Below are 18348 nucleotides of genomic sequence, written 5' to 3' on the forward strand. Positions count from 1 at the left end.
TGCCACAGCGGGCATGGGGCTCGTTCGAGAATCAGTCATGGGAAACCGACATGCTGGAAACCCAGCACAGAGGACAGCATGCTTGAATGGCAAAGCACCAGAAGAACGAACAGGGGTATCCTAACGTGAACTCGCAGGACAAAATGAAAAAAACAATGAGAGCAGACAGGAAGTAATTCCCGCCAGACCTTGGCAGGTCGCCAGCCCGAGCAAAGGAGACAAGCCGAAAGTGAAGAATCAGGCCGATTCCTGGCGTTTCTTCTCTTTTTTGGACCAGCGCACTAAAAGACGTCACCAGGATTAGCGCGTGCGACGCCAATATGAGATAGGTACGAAATGCACGTTGGGTGATGGTTGGGGCGGGGCAGTGGATATAACTTACAGCCACATGCATTGCACAAGGTCTTAGGCCCATTAGGCCCTTTTCTCCATTCGGGCGAATCCGCAGTTCCACAATCGCCACAAACATGTTGGGCCTTGAGTCTCTTCCGCCGGTCACCTTCCTGAGCAGTGCGCTCTTGGTCAGCAGCTGTAGTAATGTCGATATCGCAATGCACAAGCCGACCGCGGCTAAGACCTGTGCTGAGGCCCTGCGATCTCTCGCCATCTGCGTAGTTGAGACCAGTCATAATTTCGATACCGTCGATGTGCGAATATGCTCCGCTGGTGTTGGGCTCTCGGTAGGAGTCTGTTGACTGGCTGGTATCGGACTCGTCCGAGTTTGGTGCCACGGTGTCTGTAGTATCAGGATCGCTAGATATTTCCCCTGGAGCAGAGTGTTGGCCGTGGGTATCGGCCAAGGGAGCACGACGATCCGAGTCGCCCTTGGAGTAAGATGCCCGCGCGGCGGTCGCCTCTTCATCCTCTTCTTGCTTCAGTTTGGCAATCTGTTGAATCAGGCGTGCATTCTCAATCTTATGTTCCAAAAATGAGTCTAGCAACTGCGAGATCCTGTTGGGATACGGTCGGCACATGAGGAAAAAGCCGGTGCAGCGCTCGTGGATTGGAGTGTTTCCTCCGCCCTGGCGCTCGTCCTGATTTGCGATATGCGGATGACCGTATGCCTCCATGAGACAGTATGTGCTGCCGGCCTTTTGAAAACGTATATGGGTCCGAAACGATTGGTTTGCGGCGACCGAATCGTCCAAATCTCTTTGGAAGATTGACTGGTCGTCCTCATGAATGTATTGCGACAGAAGACTTCCCTCGAGTTGTTTCGGAGCACGCCCGGTGATGTGCTTGCACGATGGTGTGGCGTAAGTGATTCGACCCAGGGGGGTAAGGAGAAGGAGCATGTCCTTCATTTCATCGAGGACTCGCTCGATCCATGGCTCATTTGGGGGGCCTTGATATCCTCCGCGCTGGGGACCTTGTATGCTGTAGTGCCCACCGTATGATCCTGGAACTTGCTGCTGATCCATTGAATATATAGGGGGCGCTTCGTTGGGACCGGACCTCGCTTGGGAGGTGGGTAGAGACGTACCCTCATACGCTGGCGGGCGGCTCAGAGCCATATCGAGTGCGGTACAGAGAACTTGAACAAGACAGGTATGCGTGCACTAGGGCTGCACTTCGTTGATTGTCTTGAGATTCAGCGTTGCTCCCTTGAAGTACCAAGGATTGTCCCCTAAAAACGTGCTTGCACGAGCCCGGAATATAGTAGAGAGTGTGTTGAAGGCGAAATGACCATCATCCAACTTCAAGGCCCGCGGTACGTCGGAGGGGGGTCAAAGGGGCGTGGTATTGGACAGTATGTCTCTCAGAATATACACATTCTTCAAATAAAGGCCTGAATCCCCCTGTAAAGAGCGCACAGTGGAAATAGCACCCGGCCATCGCTGGTTGATGGCGCTCCCCTGTGGGCCTGCACTTTAGGACGATCCACGTGACTTCGTGTTGGCTTGACGCGGCAACTATGTGACCGATCACAATGCACGAGGCGATCCGAGCACTTTCGTTTCTCTGGAGATCGGTCTCTAGCTGCATGACCTTGGTATTCAATCAAGCTAACAGCTAAAGGGCTCAACTGCCTAGGAGCGTTTGTTCAGAATGTAAGTGTGGATCGTCCCCCGAGACCCCATGCCGCGATGCTGATCGATTTTCAGGTGTAAGTGCAACAATTTTATACCTCGCCGCGAGAACAAGAACGTTCCAACAGTTATTTAACACATCACAGCGAAGATTGATAAGCTCTCTATCCTGGGGTATGTTTCGATGTTTCCAATCCGCGTGCAACCACTGCGGAGGGTAACTGCACTCATGCTCATCCAACGGCACCGGTTCTAGAATCCGTTCCTTCGATAATACGCGTAGCGAAACGATACAATTTCACACACCTCTCACATTGATTGTCGGGTACAATGGATCAGGAAAGACGGTGCGGCATAGCGAAATGCAAACCCCAGAGTTGCCAACAGCAGTGGACTGACGGGTATGTAGACCATCATCGAGTGTCTCAAATATGCCACAACGGGCGATCTACCTCCGAACAGCAAAGGCGGTGCTTTTATTCACGACCCGAAGCTATGTGGTGAGAAGGAGGTACTGGCCCAGGTGAAACTTTCGTTCAAAAGCACCTCCGGGGCGAAAATGGTTGCCACGCGCAGTCTACAGCTTACGGTCAAGAAAACCACCCGACAACAAAAAACTCTTGAGGGCCAGTTGTTGATGGTCAAAAATGGCGAACGTACGGCTATTTCATCTCGCGTAGCCGAGCTGGATCAGATTATGCCGCAGTATCTAGGCGTTTCGAAGGCTGTGCTAGATTCGGTCATTTTCTGTCACCAAGACGAAAGTTTGTGGCCAATGAGTGAACCAGCAGCGTTAAAGAAAAGATTCGACGAAATTTTCGAGGCTATGAAGTACACCAAGGCCATTGACAATATCAAAGCACTGCGAAAGAAACAGAACGAGGAGCTTGGCAAATTCAAGATTATTCAACAGCATGCGAAAGAAGATAAAGACAAGGCGGATCGTGCCGAGAAAAGATCCGTCAAACTTCAAGATGAAATTGAGGCCTTGCGTGAGGACACGCAACTGATGTCGAAAGAGATGCGGCGTGTAGCGGAGCTCGCTGATAAGGCTTGGACGCAATCAGAAAGTTACGCCCAGGTTCTTGGTGCTCTCGAGGGCAAGCGCATTGAAGCTAAAAGCATTCAAACTACGATCGACAACCTGAAGAGGCATTTAGTTGAACTTGATGACTCTGATGAATGGCTTGAATCCACCCTAGAGCAATTCGAAGCGAAGCAGATCCAGTATCAGCAACAAGAGGAGTCCCATAAGGAGAACTATATGGAGATTAAGGAACGGATTGAGCAGACTCGGCAACGCCTTGGCCTAAAACAGGCTGAGAACGGGAAGTTTGAGAACGACAAAGCCAATTTCGAGCGACAGACTCAAAGACGCCAAAACATGATCAATGACATTGCGCGTGCCAACAACATCCGTGGTCTTGACGACAAAATGGATCAGTCTGAGATTAACTCATTCATGCAGAAGATCAAACGCCTTTTGAAAGAGCAGAACCAATCCCTAGATCGTGTGAAGCGTGAAGCCCAAAAAGAGCTCCGCGACGTCCAAGAAAAGTTAAACGAGATTGGGCAAATGAAGTCGGCGCTCCAGGAGACCAAAAATGCGGCAAAACGACAGATTGCGACGAATGACAAGGAGGCAACGACTTACCAAAGAAAACTCAATGAAATTGATGTTGATGAGGGATTCCAGGGTGCGCTTGAATCAAAGCTCGAGGACATCACGTCAAGGCTTCAGCACGCGAAAGAGCGCGCCAAAAATGCCTCCTGGGATCAAAATATCCAGGAGACCAACGCGGAGATCCATCGTCTCGAGGATGAAAGTTCAAGATTAAACACCGAGCTGATTGATTCAACCAAGAAGGCTGGAGACCTAGCTCGCCTTGCTCATCTCAAGAAAGAATCCAAGGATCGAGAGCGCAGCCTACAAACGATGATAGGGGCTCATGGCGATCGCCTGCAAAAAGTTGTTGGTCAAGATTGGCAGCCCGAGACACTGGAGCGAGCCTTCCAACAGGCTCTCGATACCGAAGTAAAACAGGTCGCCGATTCTGAGCGAGAGCGTGATGGTGTGAGCCGAGAACTAGAGCATGTCGAGTTCAAGCTCAAGACCGCTAAGAAAAACCTCAAACAACGTCAAAAGGAACTTGACGAATGTGTAAAAGAAATCCACCAAGCAGTCGACGCAGAGCCTTCCGAGTATCCTGAAATTGTGAAGGAGCGCCAGGCACAGTATGATCTCGCTCGAAAAGACGCTGATCAATATGCCGGAATGGGGGAATATCTCAACAAATGTCTTGATGCTGCCAAGCGAACAAAGTTGTGCCGAACATGCCAAAGATCGTTCAAGAATGAGTCGGAACTCCAGGTGTTCACAAGAAAACTGGAAGCTCTGGTTAAGAAGGCTGGCCTGGATGCTGAAGATGAGGCTTTGAAGAGCCTCGAAGAGGATCTCGAAACTGCCCGTGAGGCCAGTGCATCCTACGATACTTGGGTTCGTTTATCAGAGAATGTAATTCCCGACTTGGAACATGAAGAACAAGAATGTGAATCCCAGCGTGATCAGCTTCTGGACAAACTGGAAACTCATGACAGGAAGGTCAGCGAGAAGACAGAAAGCAAGCGTGAAATCGAAGGGCTTGCTAAAACAGTCAGCACTATTTCCCGTTACGACACGGAGATTAAGACAATCAAGGCTCAAATTCAAGAGCTTTCTGCAAACCAGCAAGATAGTTCAACTGCTCGTACCTTGGAAGACATTCAGGAACAAATCGCTTCAGTCAATGAAAAGTCCCGCGAGATGAAAAAGGCTCTCACAAAAGTGACAAACGAGAAAGAAAAGACGCGAACTGAGATCAACAAACTCGAGCTTGAGTTCAGAGACGTGAAGAGCAACCTGGACAATGCCAAGTTCCAGTTGGAAAAGAAAGCAGACCTGATTGTTCGAATGAACGAATTCAAGAAGCTCAACAACCAGCAGCGGGAAGCAATTGAGAAAGCAGATCGAGATATTGAAAATCTCACGCCAGAACTGCTCCAAGCCCAGGCCCGTTATGACGATATCAGCCAGCGAGCAGACGAACGTGAACGGGATCTACAGCACGAGATCAGCCGATTATCCGAAAATATTCATCAGCTTGACCTTGCCAATGACGACATCAACTCCTACAATGAACGAGGGGGTCCGGATCAACTTGAGCGTAGCAAGCAGGAGCTGCAACAAATTGAAGCTGAAATTGGCAAACTCGAAGCCGAACAAAGTGAGATCACAAGGGCAATCAATAAGATTTCGACCCAACTCAAAGACAGTGAAAACACAAAACGGCAATACTCCGACAACTTGACATATCGCCAGGCCACCCGATCTCTGGACAAAGTCGTTGAAGAGGTTGAGCAACTGGAAGCGCAAAACGCCGAAGTGGACCGAGGCCGTTTCAAGCAAGAATCAGAGCGCTGGACTCGTGAGCACAATGCCATTGCTGCCAAACAGGCGAGCAAGATGGGTGAAATGAAGTCTAAGGATGACCAGCTGATGCAGCTGCTGGCGGACTGGAACACAGATTACAAAGATGCATCTGCTAAGTACAAGGAATCGCATATCAGGGTTGAGACTACCAAAGCCGCTGTTGAAGATCTGGCTCGATACGCTGGCGCTCTTGACAAAGCAATCATGCAATACCACAGTCTAAAGATGGCAGAAATCAACGCGATTGCAGGTGAACTCTGGCAAAAGACATATCGCGGAACGGATGTTGACACAATCCTAATTCGGTCTGACAACGAGAACGCCAAGGGTAACCGATCATACAATTACCGTGTTTGTATGGTCAAGTCAGGCGCAGAGATGGATATGCGAGGGCGTTGCAGTGCAGGTCAAAAGGTACTGGCTAGTATCATCATTCGCCTTGCCCTTGCGGAATGTTTCGGTGTCAACTGCGGTCTTATTGCACTTGATGAACCCACAACAAACCTGGATCGGGACAACATTCGATCTCTCGCCGAGTCGCTGCATGATATCATCCGTACTCGTCAGCAGCAGGCTAACTTCCAATTGATCGTCATCACCCACGATGAGGAATTCCTGCGCCATATGCAATGCGGTGACTTCAGCGACTATTACTACCGCGTTTCGCGCAACGAGAGACAGAAATCGATCATTGAGCGGCAGTCAATTGCTGAGGTATGTTTTTAACACGATTTCTGCGTAAAATCTTGCTAAAAGTTTTCTAGGTCATGTAATATACTTCTGAATGTCCTCTCCCTTTTAATCGTTTTCAAACATATCATGTGCCCGTGCCATTTTTGCTTGGAGTGATGTTTTTCTCCAATCTGTCTGGCCTACTTCAAATGAAGCATACTTCGACGTGGATATTGTCATTTTATTCTCTTGTCCTTCTATTGCTATTTGATACCTATGCCTCGTTCCATCTAAAAGTTCACGAAATCTGAATAAGAGAATGCGGCATGCGCATTAAAAGATATTCCCAAAAAATACATAGTCGTAAGGAAAAAAAGATGCTATGCTACAGACAGCCGGTTTCTCAAGACAGAGAAACCAGTTGGATCGATCAATCGACACTAAAGACAACACCGGAACAAAATTGCACTATCTTACACTTGCTTGTCCACCTGACCTCTAGCCTCAGCAAGCATGCGCTCCTGGTCCTTCTTGGCCTGTCGGATAGCCTGCACACGCTGACGATCCGGACCAGACTTCTTCTTGATATCCGCCAACTTTTGCAACAACGCGGTGTCCTCGCTAGTGGCAGGGACGCTCTTCGCGCCTGTCATAGCCTGCACACGATCCCAGATCTGTTGGTACGAGCGGTTCTTGACGTCCAGAACGACCGATTGCTCATTGGCGTCAGCGGGCGGTGCAAGATCATCGGTAACCTTCCTCTCTTCCGCGAGGGCTGTTGCGGCATTGCCGGCCCGTTCGGCGAAGTAGATCGTCAATGCTGAGGGTCCTTGCTGGTCGGACGTCTGTGTCACTGTCATCGGCACGCCCGGGTTGTGATATTTTAGTCGCGGAAGGCAGTTACGCCAGAAATGCCGTGCGCCTGCGTGGCCATGGTCGATCTTGCGTGCATATGTGAGGTGGAGTCGGGTAACGGCTGGGAATTCTTTTGTTGCGGAGGTAAGGCTAGGGAAGATGGCGGCACCGGTGCCAATCTTGGTATTGAGCATCTGGAATAATGAAAGCAGCGAGTCAGTTGATTGATTGCTTTTCGGCTATACCATGGAAGACAGCGCGAGTTTGGCCTTCGGAGGTCAAAGGTCGGAGATCTAACGAGACGGAGTTTTGGCTTACCCTCTGTCAACAAGAAAAGAATTCAATTAGTTCATGACTTCGCGTTACTTCAGAGACCCCCTGGAATGAGAGTTGAGAGCAGCTTGACTTACAGTTTGCAGCTTCCGAAGCCGCTTGAACAAGTTGACCATGTTGGAAGGTTGTTACGCACAGGGGCTGGCCCTTGTGCGATTAGAGATTTGAGGGGAGGGATAAGGCAAGATTGCAACAGCAATTGGCAAAATTCTTGCTTGCTGGCAGGTGATATTAGACCAGAATCGCGAGTTTGTTGATCGGGGAAATTTATCGCAGATGCGCTTGTCGGCGAAGAAGTTGCTCCGTGATAGTCACGTGTAGCCTCCAATCTATAGATGGTATCGAGCACTCACTTGGAACAATCACTTAGGTCGCACTTTGAGAGCAAACAATCATATTTATCTGACGCTAATGGGCTGATATATTTGCTGAGTCAAGTCCATCTCCTTCTCTTCCTATTCTCCAACCTCTCTCTATATCGTACTATACAGCGTCGAAGCGCACTGTGGAGCCTCCGTAAAATACCATACGGGCGTATTACCTTGACTCACAAACTGAACAAACAGATTTTATATCTCGCCCCGCGATTCTTTTGTTCCCCTCCGCTCTCCAAGGGAAATTATAGGCCAATTCTGACAATCAGAAAACATGGCCGCCGCTGCTGCATCCGCAGCTGTGCTCGATCCGAGCAACAGCTCAAAGAACACCCTCAAACTGGAAAACGTTGATATACCCCTCCCCCACCATCGCCCACTTTCACTTGCTAACTGATAATTCACCTGCTAGACCGAAAAGCGAGACACTCTGGTCGCGATCGAAAAGAAGTACCAGGCACAATGGAAGGAGAACAAGGTTTTTGAGGTCAATGCCCCCTCATTCGAGGAAGCCCCCCAGGGTGCTATGAGCCCCGCGGAGCTCCGTGAGAAGTACCCCAAGTTCTTCGGTACCATGGCCTACCCTTACATGAACGGTACTCTGCACGCCGGACACAGCTTCACTGCTAGTAAGGTCGAGTTCATGGCCGGATTTGCCCGCATGGAGGGCAAGCGTGCCCTTTTCCCTCTGGGCTTCCACTGCACTGGTATGCCTATCAAGGCCTGTGCCGATAAGCTTGCCAACGAAGTGAAGAAGTTCGGTCAGGGCTTCGAAGGATACAACGAGGAGGCCGAGGCCGCTCAGGATAGCGTCGCAGCCCCCACACAAGAGGTCAAGACCGAGGCTGCCGAGAAGTTCTCGGGCAAGAAGAGCAAGGCCGCTGCCAAGACTGTGAAGATGAAGTACCAATTCCAGATCATGCTGGCAATTGGTGTTCCTCTGGAGGAAATCCACAAGTTTGCTGATGCTGCTCACTGGCTGGACCACTTCCCCCCTCTTGCCATCCGTGATCTTGACAGCATGGGTGCCCGCGTCGATTGGCGCCGTCAGTTCGTCACCACCGACGCTAACCCATACTATGATGCTTTCGTGCGCTGGCAGATGAACCGCCTGCACGAGCTCGGAAAGATCATGTACGGCAACCGTTACACCATCTACTCGCCCAAGGACGGCCAGCCTTGCATGGACCACGACCGCACTGAGGGTGAGGGCATCGGTCCCCAGGAATACTCGGCTATTAAACTCCAGGTTAAGGAATGGTCCCCGAAAATGGCAGAGCTCGTGAAGGGAAAGATCGAAGATGACGCCAAGGTTTACTTCGTCCCCGCTACTTTGCGTCCCGAGACCATGTATGGCCAGACCAGCTGCTTCGTCGGTCCCAAGATCAACTACGGTCTCTTCAAGCTGAAGGAGAAGGAGTACATTGTTGTAACCAAGCGTGCTGCTTGGAACATGGCCTTCCAAGGCCACTTCTTTGGTGATAAGTTCCCTAAGACCCAAGACGAGCTCCCCCAGGTTCTTGAGGTGGCCGGTTCTGCCTTTGTTGGAACCTTGGTCAACGCACCCTTGTCTTTCCACACTGCAGGTATCCGCATTCTGCCTATGGAGAGTGTTTCAGCCGCTAAGGGTACTGGTGTTGTTACCTCTGTTCCCTCCGACAGCCCTGACGATTACGCCACCTTGATGGATTTGGCCAAGAAGGCCGAATACTACGGTATCCAAAAGGAGTGGGCTGAGCTAGAAATCTTCCCCCTCATTGACACTCCTACCTACGGTAACTTGACCGCCCCTGCTCTGGTCAAGGAGCTGAAGATCAACTCTCCCAAGGACGCCACACAGCTTGCCCAGGCCAAGGATTTGGCATACATGGAAGGTTTCTACAAGGGAACTATGCTGGTTGGTGACTTCAAGGGTGAGCCCGTCAGTGCTGCAAAGGACAAGGTCCGCCAGGCACTCTACGACAGCGGCGATGCCTTCCCCTTCGCTGACCCCATGGGCAAGGTCGTCAGCCGTAGTGGTGACGACTGTGTCGTTGCCTACCTGGGCCAGTGGTTCCTGAACTACGGTGAGAATGATGCCGAGTGGCAGCAGGAGACCCTGAACCACGTTGTTAACAACCTCAACACCTACTCCGCCGAGTGCAGGAATGGATTCGAGAAGAACCTGTCGTGGCTGAACCGCTGGGCATGTGCCAGAACCTACGGTCTCGGATCCCAGCTGCCATGGGACAAGCAGTTCCTGGTTGAGAGTCTGAGTGACAGCACTGTGTACATGGCCTACTACACCATCGCTCACCTTCTGCACGGTGACCGATACGGCAAGACCACCGGCCCCCTGAAGTTGACCGCGGACCAGATGACTGACGAGGTCTGGGACTACATTTTCACACGACGCGAGATTAGCGACGACCTTATCTCCAAGAGTGGAATCAGCAAGGAATCTCTGCAGTCCATGCGCCGTGAGTTCGAGTACTGGTACCCTCTGGACGTTCGTGTCTCGGGCAAGGACTTGATCCAGAACCACTTGACTTTCTTCCTTTACATTCACATTGCCCTCTTCCCCAAGGAGTACTGGCCCCGTGGTGTCCGTGCCAACGGCCACTTGCTCCTTAACGGCGAGAAGATGAGCAAGAGTACCGGCAACTTCCTGACCCTCAAGGATGCCGTCGACAAGTTCGGTGCTGATGCTACCCGTATTGCATTTGCCGATGCTGGTGACAGCATTGAAGATGCCAACTTCGAGGAGACAGTTGCCAACAGCAACATTCTGCGTCTGTACACCTTGAAGGAGTGGATCGAGGAGGTCACCAAGGATCAGACTTTGCGTACTGGTGCTGCCGATGCCTTCGCTGACAAGCTGTTCAACAACGAGCTTAACAGCCTCGTTCGTGAGACTCAGAAGCACTACCAGGAGTAAGTTCTGCATTGCGCTGCATTTATCCCATTGATACTGAAATCTAACCTTTTTTATAGCACCAACTTCAAGCTTGCTCTTAAGGCTGGTCTTTATGACTTCACCAGCGCTCGTGACAGCTACCGTGAGGCTTCCACCGCTGCTGGCGTTGGTATGCACCGCGATACTGTTCTGCGCTACGTTGAGCTGCAGGCTCTCATGCTCGCCCCCATCATTCCTCACTGGGCTGAGTACATCTGGCTCGAGGTCCTCAACAAGGTCAGTTCGCTTTCTACATTTCATTCTGAGTTTTGATCTAACATCAAATAGCCCGAGTCTATTCACTTCGCTCAGTTCCCCACTGTTCCGGAGCCTTCTCCCGAGCTGACCGCCGCTCAGAACTACGTCCGTGGTACCGCCAGCAACATCATGGGCTCGGAGGCCAACTTCACCAAGAAGCTCTCCAAGGGCAAGGCCGCAGGCTTCGACCCCCGCAAGCCCAAGAAGCTCACCATCTTCGTTGCCAAGAAGTTCCCCGCCTGGCAGGAGAAGTACATTGACTTGGTGCGCGATGCCTTCGACTCGCTTACCATCTCCTTCAATGACAAGGAGCTCAACTCCAAGGTTGGCAAGCTCGGTGAGATGAAGAAGGCCATGCCCTTCGTTCAGAACCTGAAGCGCCGCCTGGTGAACGCTGGCGAGAGTCCGGCCACTGTCTTCGACCGCAAGCTTCCCTTCGATGAGCTCGCTGTTCTGTCCGAGATGGTGGGTGGTCTGAAGCGCACTTCTGGCTTCAAGGAGATTGAGGTCATTGCTGTCGATGAGGGTGGTAAGACTGGCGAGGTTGTTGGCACTGGTGAGAAGCGTGAGGGTCTGGCCGGCGAGAATGCCGTTCCTGGAACCCCCTCCTTCCAGTTTGTCAACGTCGAATAAATGACTTTTAGTCTCGTTTGCCGGTTTCTTCAAGATTATGCTTGATGAGTTTATGCAAAAAATCAAAAGACATACAGCATATACAATTCCAATAGTTTAGTTGTATCCTCTAGGTCCCTAGCCATTCACGTACACAATCATCGACCTCGTCCTGCAACATCCAAGTTCTAACAGGGATATTTCTTGAAAGCGAAGCTGGCAATGTTTCATGCATTCGGCTTCAAAGCACTCAATAACCTATGAAGGCCACAACACAATGCATCAGTCAACCGAACAGATAAATGCACGGCAATCAAAAAACCAAAAGTAAATAAAACTCACCTCTTAAGCCCTTCCCTCAACGTCTCCTCTTCTTGTGAGAAGACCAACCGGAACCACCCGACATCCCTCGAATGCTCCTCCCCGGGGTGTAAGAAGACACCAGCATTGACAAACCTCTGCGCCAGAGCAAATTCCCGTTCTCGCGGAGAAATACCAGCACCAGCGGGGAGATAAGGTGATAAATCAATGTAGACGAAGAAACCGGCATTTCTAATGACGAGATTAGTCGGGCATTCGAACAATATGTCTTGTGGACATATCTACTCACCCGCCCTTGATATAGTTGATTCCCTCCTTGTTGAGAAAGGAAGTCGTAATCCGGTACGCTGAAGCAAGGCCTTGTCTTGCCTTAGCTGTGAAGCTTGATACAAATTCTTGGTCTTCTAGAACCGCAGTGCCAATTGTTACCGCTGCTTGCGAGGCACCATGGAGTCTCCTATATAGGGTTAGTCCTATGGCAGAGGTCGTTCTGCCATGATAAGGGAAACCTCACAGTATCGCTTTGCAGGCTTGACGAAGCTGTTGGTTTTGAGTCACCAGGAATCCGAGGTGAAGACCTCCAGACGCGAAGTCCTATGATGAAGTTATGTTAAATGGATTGCCTTTATTAGGATTATTTGCCACTTACCTTGCTAAACCCGTACAAGACATGAACCAAACTCGGATCTATCAGCCCTGTAAAATCCAGAGAAAGGATTGATGTAAATGGCACAGCATCGGGGTCACCAGAATCAAAAACACAAGAAGCATATACCTCATCACTAATGAGATGGAGACAGTGTTTATCACAGAACCTAGCAATCGCTTTGAGTGTCTCAACAGGGTAACAACGGCCTAGTAATAATCTGTCAGTTTGATTCAGCGAATATCACGATATATATAACTCACCAACAGGATTATGCGGGTTCACAAGCAGCACAGCCCGAATCTTCATCCCACGTTGCTTGGCCCTCTCCAAAGCTAGCTCGTACTTCTCTACAGAAGCAGGAGAAAACGCTTCCTCGGTAGCTGTATCAGCGTAGACCATTTCAACACCAGCTTCAACGCCATAGTCGAGCTCAAAGCGACCATATACAGGCCTGTTGACCAGAATCCCGTCCCCGCGTTCTGCGAGACTGTATCCCAGCATACTGCCAAGGGAGGTTGGAGAATCTGCGACAAAGATCTGCTCGGGATCAATTGGGACATATGGACTGAGGATATTGTTCAAATGAGCTGCGACGGCAGCTGGCAACCTTGCCGCTGTTGGTGCACTTGAGCGGTAGCTGACAGAGTCCTGGGTGAAGACAATCTATGCAGGATCATTAGGGCGGGATTCTAGCTCATTGGTATGAACTTCGTCCAAAGGAGAAGCTCAAGATATATACCTTTTCGTTGATATACTTGGCCATCTCCGCTCTCATTGGTTTCTGGTTCAGTTGTCAGCTTTCGCGCAAGGCCTCCAGGTTGAAGATATATACATTTTCCGCCATGCCAAGTGAAATGAGCCCAGTGGGATTCTCCTTTGGATCATAGGTCTGAGTTAGACTGAACCGCCAGGGAACCGCCAGTTCCTTGACATTTTTTATTCCCCGGGCTGAGAGCATCTTGGGCTGGACAATAGCTGAAGGTTGATGCAGTACAAGGAGCGGTGTATATCTGCGATTTCAGACAAGATGGTGACGCGAAATCCTCATCAAATAGACTAGCTATACGGACTGAATGATGCCTGGTGACTTGAAGAGTTAAAATAAAACAGGCCGACAAAGTAAGCGCGAGGCTGAGATAGAGAGGAAGAGAAAGCGATTGAGCTGAAAGCCTGATGATGAGTGAGACGCCCCCACCTGCGGGGACCGTGGAGGCGAGCGCGAGCCAACTATCCCGACAGTTGAAGCTATACAATAGTGTAGAAAGACAAAGGTGATGCCATGCCAATAATATTATACAAATGCATGTGTATGAGAGGGGAAACGCCGAGCCGCTATGCTTGAAAGGTCTAATGTACATGTTCAAAACCCAAACCCACACCCATTAGTGCCTCAGTCGAGGCCGCTTGCGCTTGTCGATCTTTTTCTTCTCTGCGATGAAATTCCAACATTCGATGGGACGTCGAGACCCGATATGCTTTCCATTGGGAGTGAAGACCTCGACTTGAGGATAGGAAGGTTCATCTTCGCCATTCCGCTTGCTGCGAACTTGGATACTAAGTTCGATCCAACCGCAGCCCTCGATGAGAATATCTGCCGACATCACCCGGTATGGCAACGAAGGTACAGGGATTCCTTTGTCCTTTATAGCTTTGGCGAGGGAGGTAGGAAGATTCGAGATGGTGGTATCCCACTTCAGATCGAACTTGCCGGCCGAGGACATTGAACTGCCAGCTCCTTCTTTCATGAGGACAGTGCCACGATATGGGCGTTCTTCAGCCTGGGTTTCAATTGCCTTTTGCGTATTGGTGATGTGAGTCTCGAGAGGTAGGAAGCTGGCCGACATGACCGTATCTTCCGGGTTTACAGGGGTGATTCGGACAAGGCCACCACCCACCAGGAGGGACTGGCCAGGTTTGATGGTGCAGCGTTCAGGCTTGACTCGCTTCGTCATGATCAAATCACGCTTATGTTCATCTTGGACGAAGTCCTCTAGTAGTCCGCGCTCCAGGCCAGGTAGATCGATGACTTCGCCCTTTCCGCGGCCGAATGGAATGCGAATAGGCGAGACAGTAGTACCTGGCAGCGAAGAAACGACCGGGAGGACAGGATAAAGATCTTCGCGGGGAGCAGGAGGCAGGAGGCTGTCAGGGTTGAGGAGGGTGGCCTGGCGTTGGTTTGGAATCTCATTTTCCTCACGACGGCGTGCTATCCACTCTTCGATTTTCTCCACGTTCCTGGAATCCTTGGGAAAACAAGCTTCAATGAAGCTGCTCTTTCCCACATTCGCCTTGCCAACGACCCAGATACCGCCGCCATGCTCCCGGATTTCTTCCTTGACTTCCTTAGTCCACCATCCACGGTGCGCACTGATCATGTGCACGTTGCCCAACCGGGCCTCCCTCCCCGATCTTCCTAGAGCTGCGCGAAGCTCGGTGCGAATGTAATCCATCTTTGAATCGACTTGGTCTTTGGTTGCTGCCAAAAGGTCCGAGCGCGTGATGATGAACGAGAGGGTTGGGAGTTTCCTTCCGCGCTGGTATTTCTCATTCGTGGATCGGCGATTCTTCGAACGTTGCTCCTGGAGCATTAAAGCCCAATGAATCCGTGGAACAAGAGACATCGGGAAATCTGCAGCATCAATGATATGGTACACGCGGTTGTTTTTGTAGGGTGATTCTCCTAGGTAGTTTCGGATAGACAAAATAGTCGGCTTAGGCGAAGAGACTGCTTTATTGTGGTGTATCAGATCGTGGCAGCGATCGCAGACTTGGGTGACCTGCCCTGGAGATCCAAGGAAATTGTTCTCGGGCTCGACGGCATGCTCGGGAAATGCTCCATCTTTGTAATTCAGTCAGCAATGGCACACTCGGGTGATGGTGCATATGTCCCACCTTGAATCGGCCTAGGTGGCTCTGCCTCTTCCACAATATCATTTTGCTCTGCAGGTACACTTTCTCCTTCGCTGGCCGCTTTCTTCACAGCTTCGTCTTTGGATTCAGTCGCTCCTTTGCGCGCAGCGAGTAGCCTCCGAATCGACTTTCTTGATGTGCCATAGTATCCCGGCTCGTTTGCTTCAACTGTTTGGGAGAATGCGCCGCATCCTGGACAGCACACAGGTAGAGAGTCGGCTAGTGGCTCAACTGTAGGTTGGTCTCGCTGAGAGAGAGTTGTCGAGAAACATCGGCATTGCCTGTGGAAATCCGAATGGAGTTTGGGCAGTGGCCCGACGCGCGATTGCGAAAAGACAGTTGGAGCGGAAGATCGGGTAATGTTTCTCGGGAATAAGCGTAGAAAATTCAATTTCGAGCTTCTCAACACTGCGCTCCTCGAACAGAGCGACATGATGGACGTACAAAGTTCTACAGTTTCGGAGCTTTTTTTGCCCCAAAGAGGATGTTATCTATCGATAGCGCATGTGGCAAGTTCAGGCCGCCGTACAAGTATAAAAAGTCGAGTTGCACAACAAGATTCAGTTATTATTCTCGTTAGAGGAACTGGTAAAAATATGATTGTAATTGAGGGTGTTATAACCCCATGAAAAGTTTCTGTGTTAGGTGTCTGCATTGGGGGCAGAAAATTATGGACACAGAATGAATGCGCTGAAAAAGAGATGCGCTAGAGAAATCCCCGAAGCAAGTCGCAAAAGAACGCCGTCGTAAACCATAAGAAGATATTGGCTTTAAGAGATATTCATGCACGAGCCTTTCCTTTTCCCTTGTCAGATTCGTCCATCTCTGCATCCGAGTCGCTCATGAACTCGTCGTCATCATCAAACCCGATGAACTTCCTCGGCACGGACTTTTGGGGCACAGAGGGCCCAGCAACAACCTTGGAGGATTGCCCAATCTCTTCTGTTTCTTCATCCTCGCTGGAAGAAGCATCCTCTTCACTGCCCTCATCACTGGCGCTGGTGCTCGACCCACCGAGAATCGCATCGCGGAGATTGTCTGTCCATGCGCCATCCTTCATAGCTTGCAGAACTGCCTCGCGGGCCTTTTCGCTCATTTCGTCCCGGTCTTCCATCCACTGACCATCCACCTTCTGATTGCCGGTGCCATTCTTCAATTCGTCCTGGCGCTTTTCTGCCATATCCACGACCGCCTGCCACCGGCGTTGACGTTCCTCTTTCTCTTTCTTGTCCATCTCTGGCTTGACGGCGAGATATTCCGCGAGTGCCTTAGCTTCGTTGACTGTGCGTAGTCGGCGACCGTCGAGATTGCGACTAGAACCATTGTTGTCGCCTTGGTTGCGCTTGCGCTTGCTGGACATGCGGCCACCAGCGGCACGCAGTTGGGAGCCGAAACCACCCTTGCCACCGCGTAGAGGGACGGTTAGGCGAAGCGGAAGGAGGGTAGAGGTAGAGCCGCCATTGCAGATAGGAAGGAGGGATGAGATCCATTCCGACGTCGGCTTAACTTCCTTATTGTTTGTTGTAGTGAGCGTGAGCGACCGAAGCAACAGCGACGATGGGAGATACGAGGCGACTTGTTGCGTCAGGTCTGCGAGTGTTGCACTCGATGGCAAGGAAAACGAGAGGGTTGTTGGAAGCGACAGTCCTGGGAAGGACGTCAAAAGGACGTTGACACTCGGGGAACCCATGATGCCGAGCGTGTAACAAGAGGCAGTATTTGGTAAGATAGGTGGAAAGTTCGGGTGGGGAGATTTTATGTATGGAGAACTGAGTGCTGGAGGCTTGAACCATGGGCAAGATTGCGATAAGATCATGCCCCGGAAATACTATTTGTCCGTTTCTGGTATCATGTGATTTTACCAAAGAATGATTAGTCATCAGTCTTATCTGCCCCCGAGCGGAGCCAAACCGACATAGCATTTCACGTGACCGGCTCACGTGATCTGAACCACGAACTGATTAGGGCGCCAACCCTACGCCCAATTTGGATTGTCGCACTTTTCTCGCAGCGGAGCTCCACTCTTCATCCATCATTTAAATCAACCATTATTTTCGGGCGTTGTCAAAGCGATTCCCCGAATTGCAACAGGAACTCGCGACAATGTACGTATCCTCGATTTTCGCGCTATTTGGGACAAATTCACTAACAATGACCCAGGCTTATCCCCAAGGACGACCGCAAGAAGATCCACGAGTACCTCTTCCGTGGTATGTAACGAGAAACCCTCGTCGACGTCCCCAGGGCCTTGCGACACTATGCTCGAGCCAACCTTGATGCAGATTCACTAACCTATATTCTAGAGGGAGTGCTCGTGGCCAAGAAGGACTTCAACCTTCCCAAGCACGGTGACATTGACACCAAGAACCTCTATGTCATCAAGGCCCTCCAGTCCCTGGACTCCCGCGGCTTTGTCAAGACCCAGTTCTCGTGGCAGTACTACTACTACACCCTCACCCCCGAGGTATGATCCATTGCACATCACGTCTATGCATCCGAATACTAATTGCATATTAGGGTCTGGACTACCTCCGTGAGTGGCTCCACCTCCCCGCTGAGGTTGTCCCTGCCACCCACATCAAGCAGCAGCGTTCCCACGCTCCCCCCCGCGGCATGATGGGCGGTGAGGAGCAGCGCGGTGAGCGCCGTGGTCCCCGCGCTCCCCGTGAGGGCGGTTACCGCCGTCGCGAGGAGGGTGGCAAGGAGGGCGGTGCCCCCGGCGAGTTCGCTCCCTCTTTCCGCGGTGGCTTCGGCCGTGGCCGTGGTGCCGCTCCCCAGCAGTAAATGCTGAGAGGCCTTGGTGTCCTGTCAACCACTTCTTTGTCAACCTAGGGAATTGATGATGCGTCCGAGCTTGGCTTTCAGACTAGAGAGGTTTCTCGAAATGGGTCAATTCCTCGGCGCGTCTAGATCTCGTTCCGGCTAAACTG

At 51.0% G+C, this 18348-nt stretch overlaps 8 protein-coding genes across 8 annotated transcripts; 3 read left to right on the forward strand and 5 right to left on the reverse strand.

The window, feature by feature from the left end:
- Positions 1 to 237: 237 nt before the first annotated feature.
- On the reverse strand, positions 238 to 1514 carry N7457_007419 (GATA transcription factor LreB; the record flags this gene model as incomplete). The annotated part of the gene is made up of 2 exons (XM_057178462.1): positions 238 to 281; positions 383 to 1514. 2 exons carry the CDS (start codon positions 1512 to 1514, stop codon positions 238 to 240), a joined length of 1176 nt encoding a protein of 391 aa, XP_057030206.1.
- Positions 1515 to 1930: 416 nt separating this feature from the next.
- On the forward strand, positions 1931 to 6272 carry N7457_007420 (MRX complex DNA-binding subunit; the record flags this gene model as incomplete). The annotated part of the gene is made up of 7 exons (XM_057178463.1): positions 1931 to 1993; positions 2035 to 2051; positions 2106 to 2107; positions 2177 to 2204; positions 2287 to 2377; positions 2440 to 6213; positions 6264 to 6272. 7 exons carry the CDS (start codon positions 1931 to 1933, stop codon positions 6270 to 6272), a joined length of 3984 nt encoding a protein of 1327 aa, XP_057030207.1.
- Positions 6273 to 6644: 372 nt separating this feature from the next.
- N7457_007421 (mitochondrial 54S ribosomal protein mL61) lies at positions 6645 to 7475 on the reverse strand (the record flags this gene model as incomplete). The annotated part of the gene is made up of 2 exons (XM_057178464.1): positions 6645 to 7220; positions 7437 to 7475. The coding sequence occupies 2 exons, from the start codon at positions 7473 to 7475 to the stop codon at positions 6645 to 6647; spliced, it is 615 nt and encodes a 204-aa protein (XP_057030208.1).
- A 532-nt stretch (positions 7476 to 8007) lies between these two features.
- N7457_007422 (leucine--tRNA ligase CDC60) lies at positions 8008 to 11559 on the forward strand (the record flags this gene model as incomplete). The annotated part of the gene is made up of 4 exons (XM_057178465.1): positions 8008 to 8082; positions 8146 to 10646; positions 10707 to 10905; positions 10957 to 11559. The coding sequence occupies 4 exons, from the start codon at positions 8008 to 8010 to the stop codon at positions 11557 to 11559; spliced, it is 3378 nt and encodes a 1125-aa protein (XP_057030209.1).
- Positions 11560 to 11876: 317 nt separating this feature from the next.
- On the reverse strand, positions 11877 to 13466 carry N7457_007423 (uncharacterized protein; the record flags this gene model as incomplete). Its single annotated transcript, XM_057178466.1, has 7 exons — positions 11877 to 12090; positions 12149 to 12316; positions 12374 to 12453; positions 12509 to 12714; positions 12769 to 13171; positions 13248 to 13289; positions 13341 to 13466. 7 exons carry the CDS (start codon positions 13464 to 13466, stop codon positions 11877 to 11879), a joined length of 1239 nt encoding a protein of 412 aa, XP_057030210.1.
- A 424-nt stretch (positions 13467 to 13890) lies between these two features.
- On the reverse strand, positions 13891 to 15851 carry N7457_007424 (uncharacterized protein; the record flags this gene model as incomplete). Its single annotated transcript, XM_057178467.1, has 2 exons — positions 13891 to 15347; positions 15401 to 15851. The coding sequence occupies 2 exons, from the start codon at positions 15849 to 15851 to the stop codon at positions 13891 to 13893; spliced, it is 1908 nt and encodes a 635-aa protein (XP_057030211.1).
- A 348-nt stretch (positions 15852 to 16199) lies between these two features.
- On the reverse strand, positions 16200 to 17108 carry N7457_007425 (telomere maintenance SDE2 family protein; the record flags this gene model as incomplete). Its single annotated transcript, XM_057178468.1, has 1 exon — positions 16200 to 17108. The coding sequence occupies one exon, from the start codon at positions 17106 to 17108 to the stop codon at positions 16200 to 16202; it is 909 nt and encodes a 302-aa protein (XP_057030212.1).
- A 316-nt stretch (positions 17109 to 17424) lies between these two features.
- Positions 17425 to 18250, forward strand: N7457_007426 (40S ribosomal protein eS10). Its single transcript, XM_057178469.1, has 4 exons — positions 17425 to 17523; positions 17579 to 17628; positions 17722 to 17882; positions 17936 to 18250. Coding segments are annotated over exons 1-4 (480 nt in total). The 5' UTR covers positions 17425 to 17521; the 3' UTR covers positions 18203 to 18250.
- Positions 18251 to 18348: the final 98 nt, after the last annotated feature.

The sequence above is a fragment of the Penicillium paradoxum genome, assembly GCF_028828445.1.
Source record: "Penicillium paradoxum strain IBT 22861 chromosome Unknown utg000006l_segment0_segment0, whole genome shotgun sequence".
Classification (NCBI taxonomy): Eukaryota; Fungi; Ascomycota; class Eurotiomycetes; order Eurotiales; family Aspergillaceae; genus Penicillium; species Penicillium paradoxum.

What these genes read in the sequence shown, in the direction of transcription:
- N7457_007426 (XM_057178469.1), top strand. An exon ending in CCACGAGTACCTCTTCCGTG is followed by an intron (nt 17,629 to 17,721) that starts GTATGTAACGAG and finishes CCTATATTCTAG; the next exon opens with AGGGAGTGCTCGTGGCCAAG. An exon ending in ACTACACCCTCACCCCCGAG is followed by an intron (nt 17,883 to 17,935) that starts GTATGATCCATT and finishes ATTGCATATTAG; the next exon opens with GGTCTGGACTACCTCCGTGA.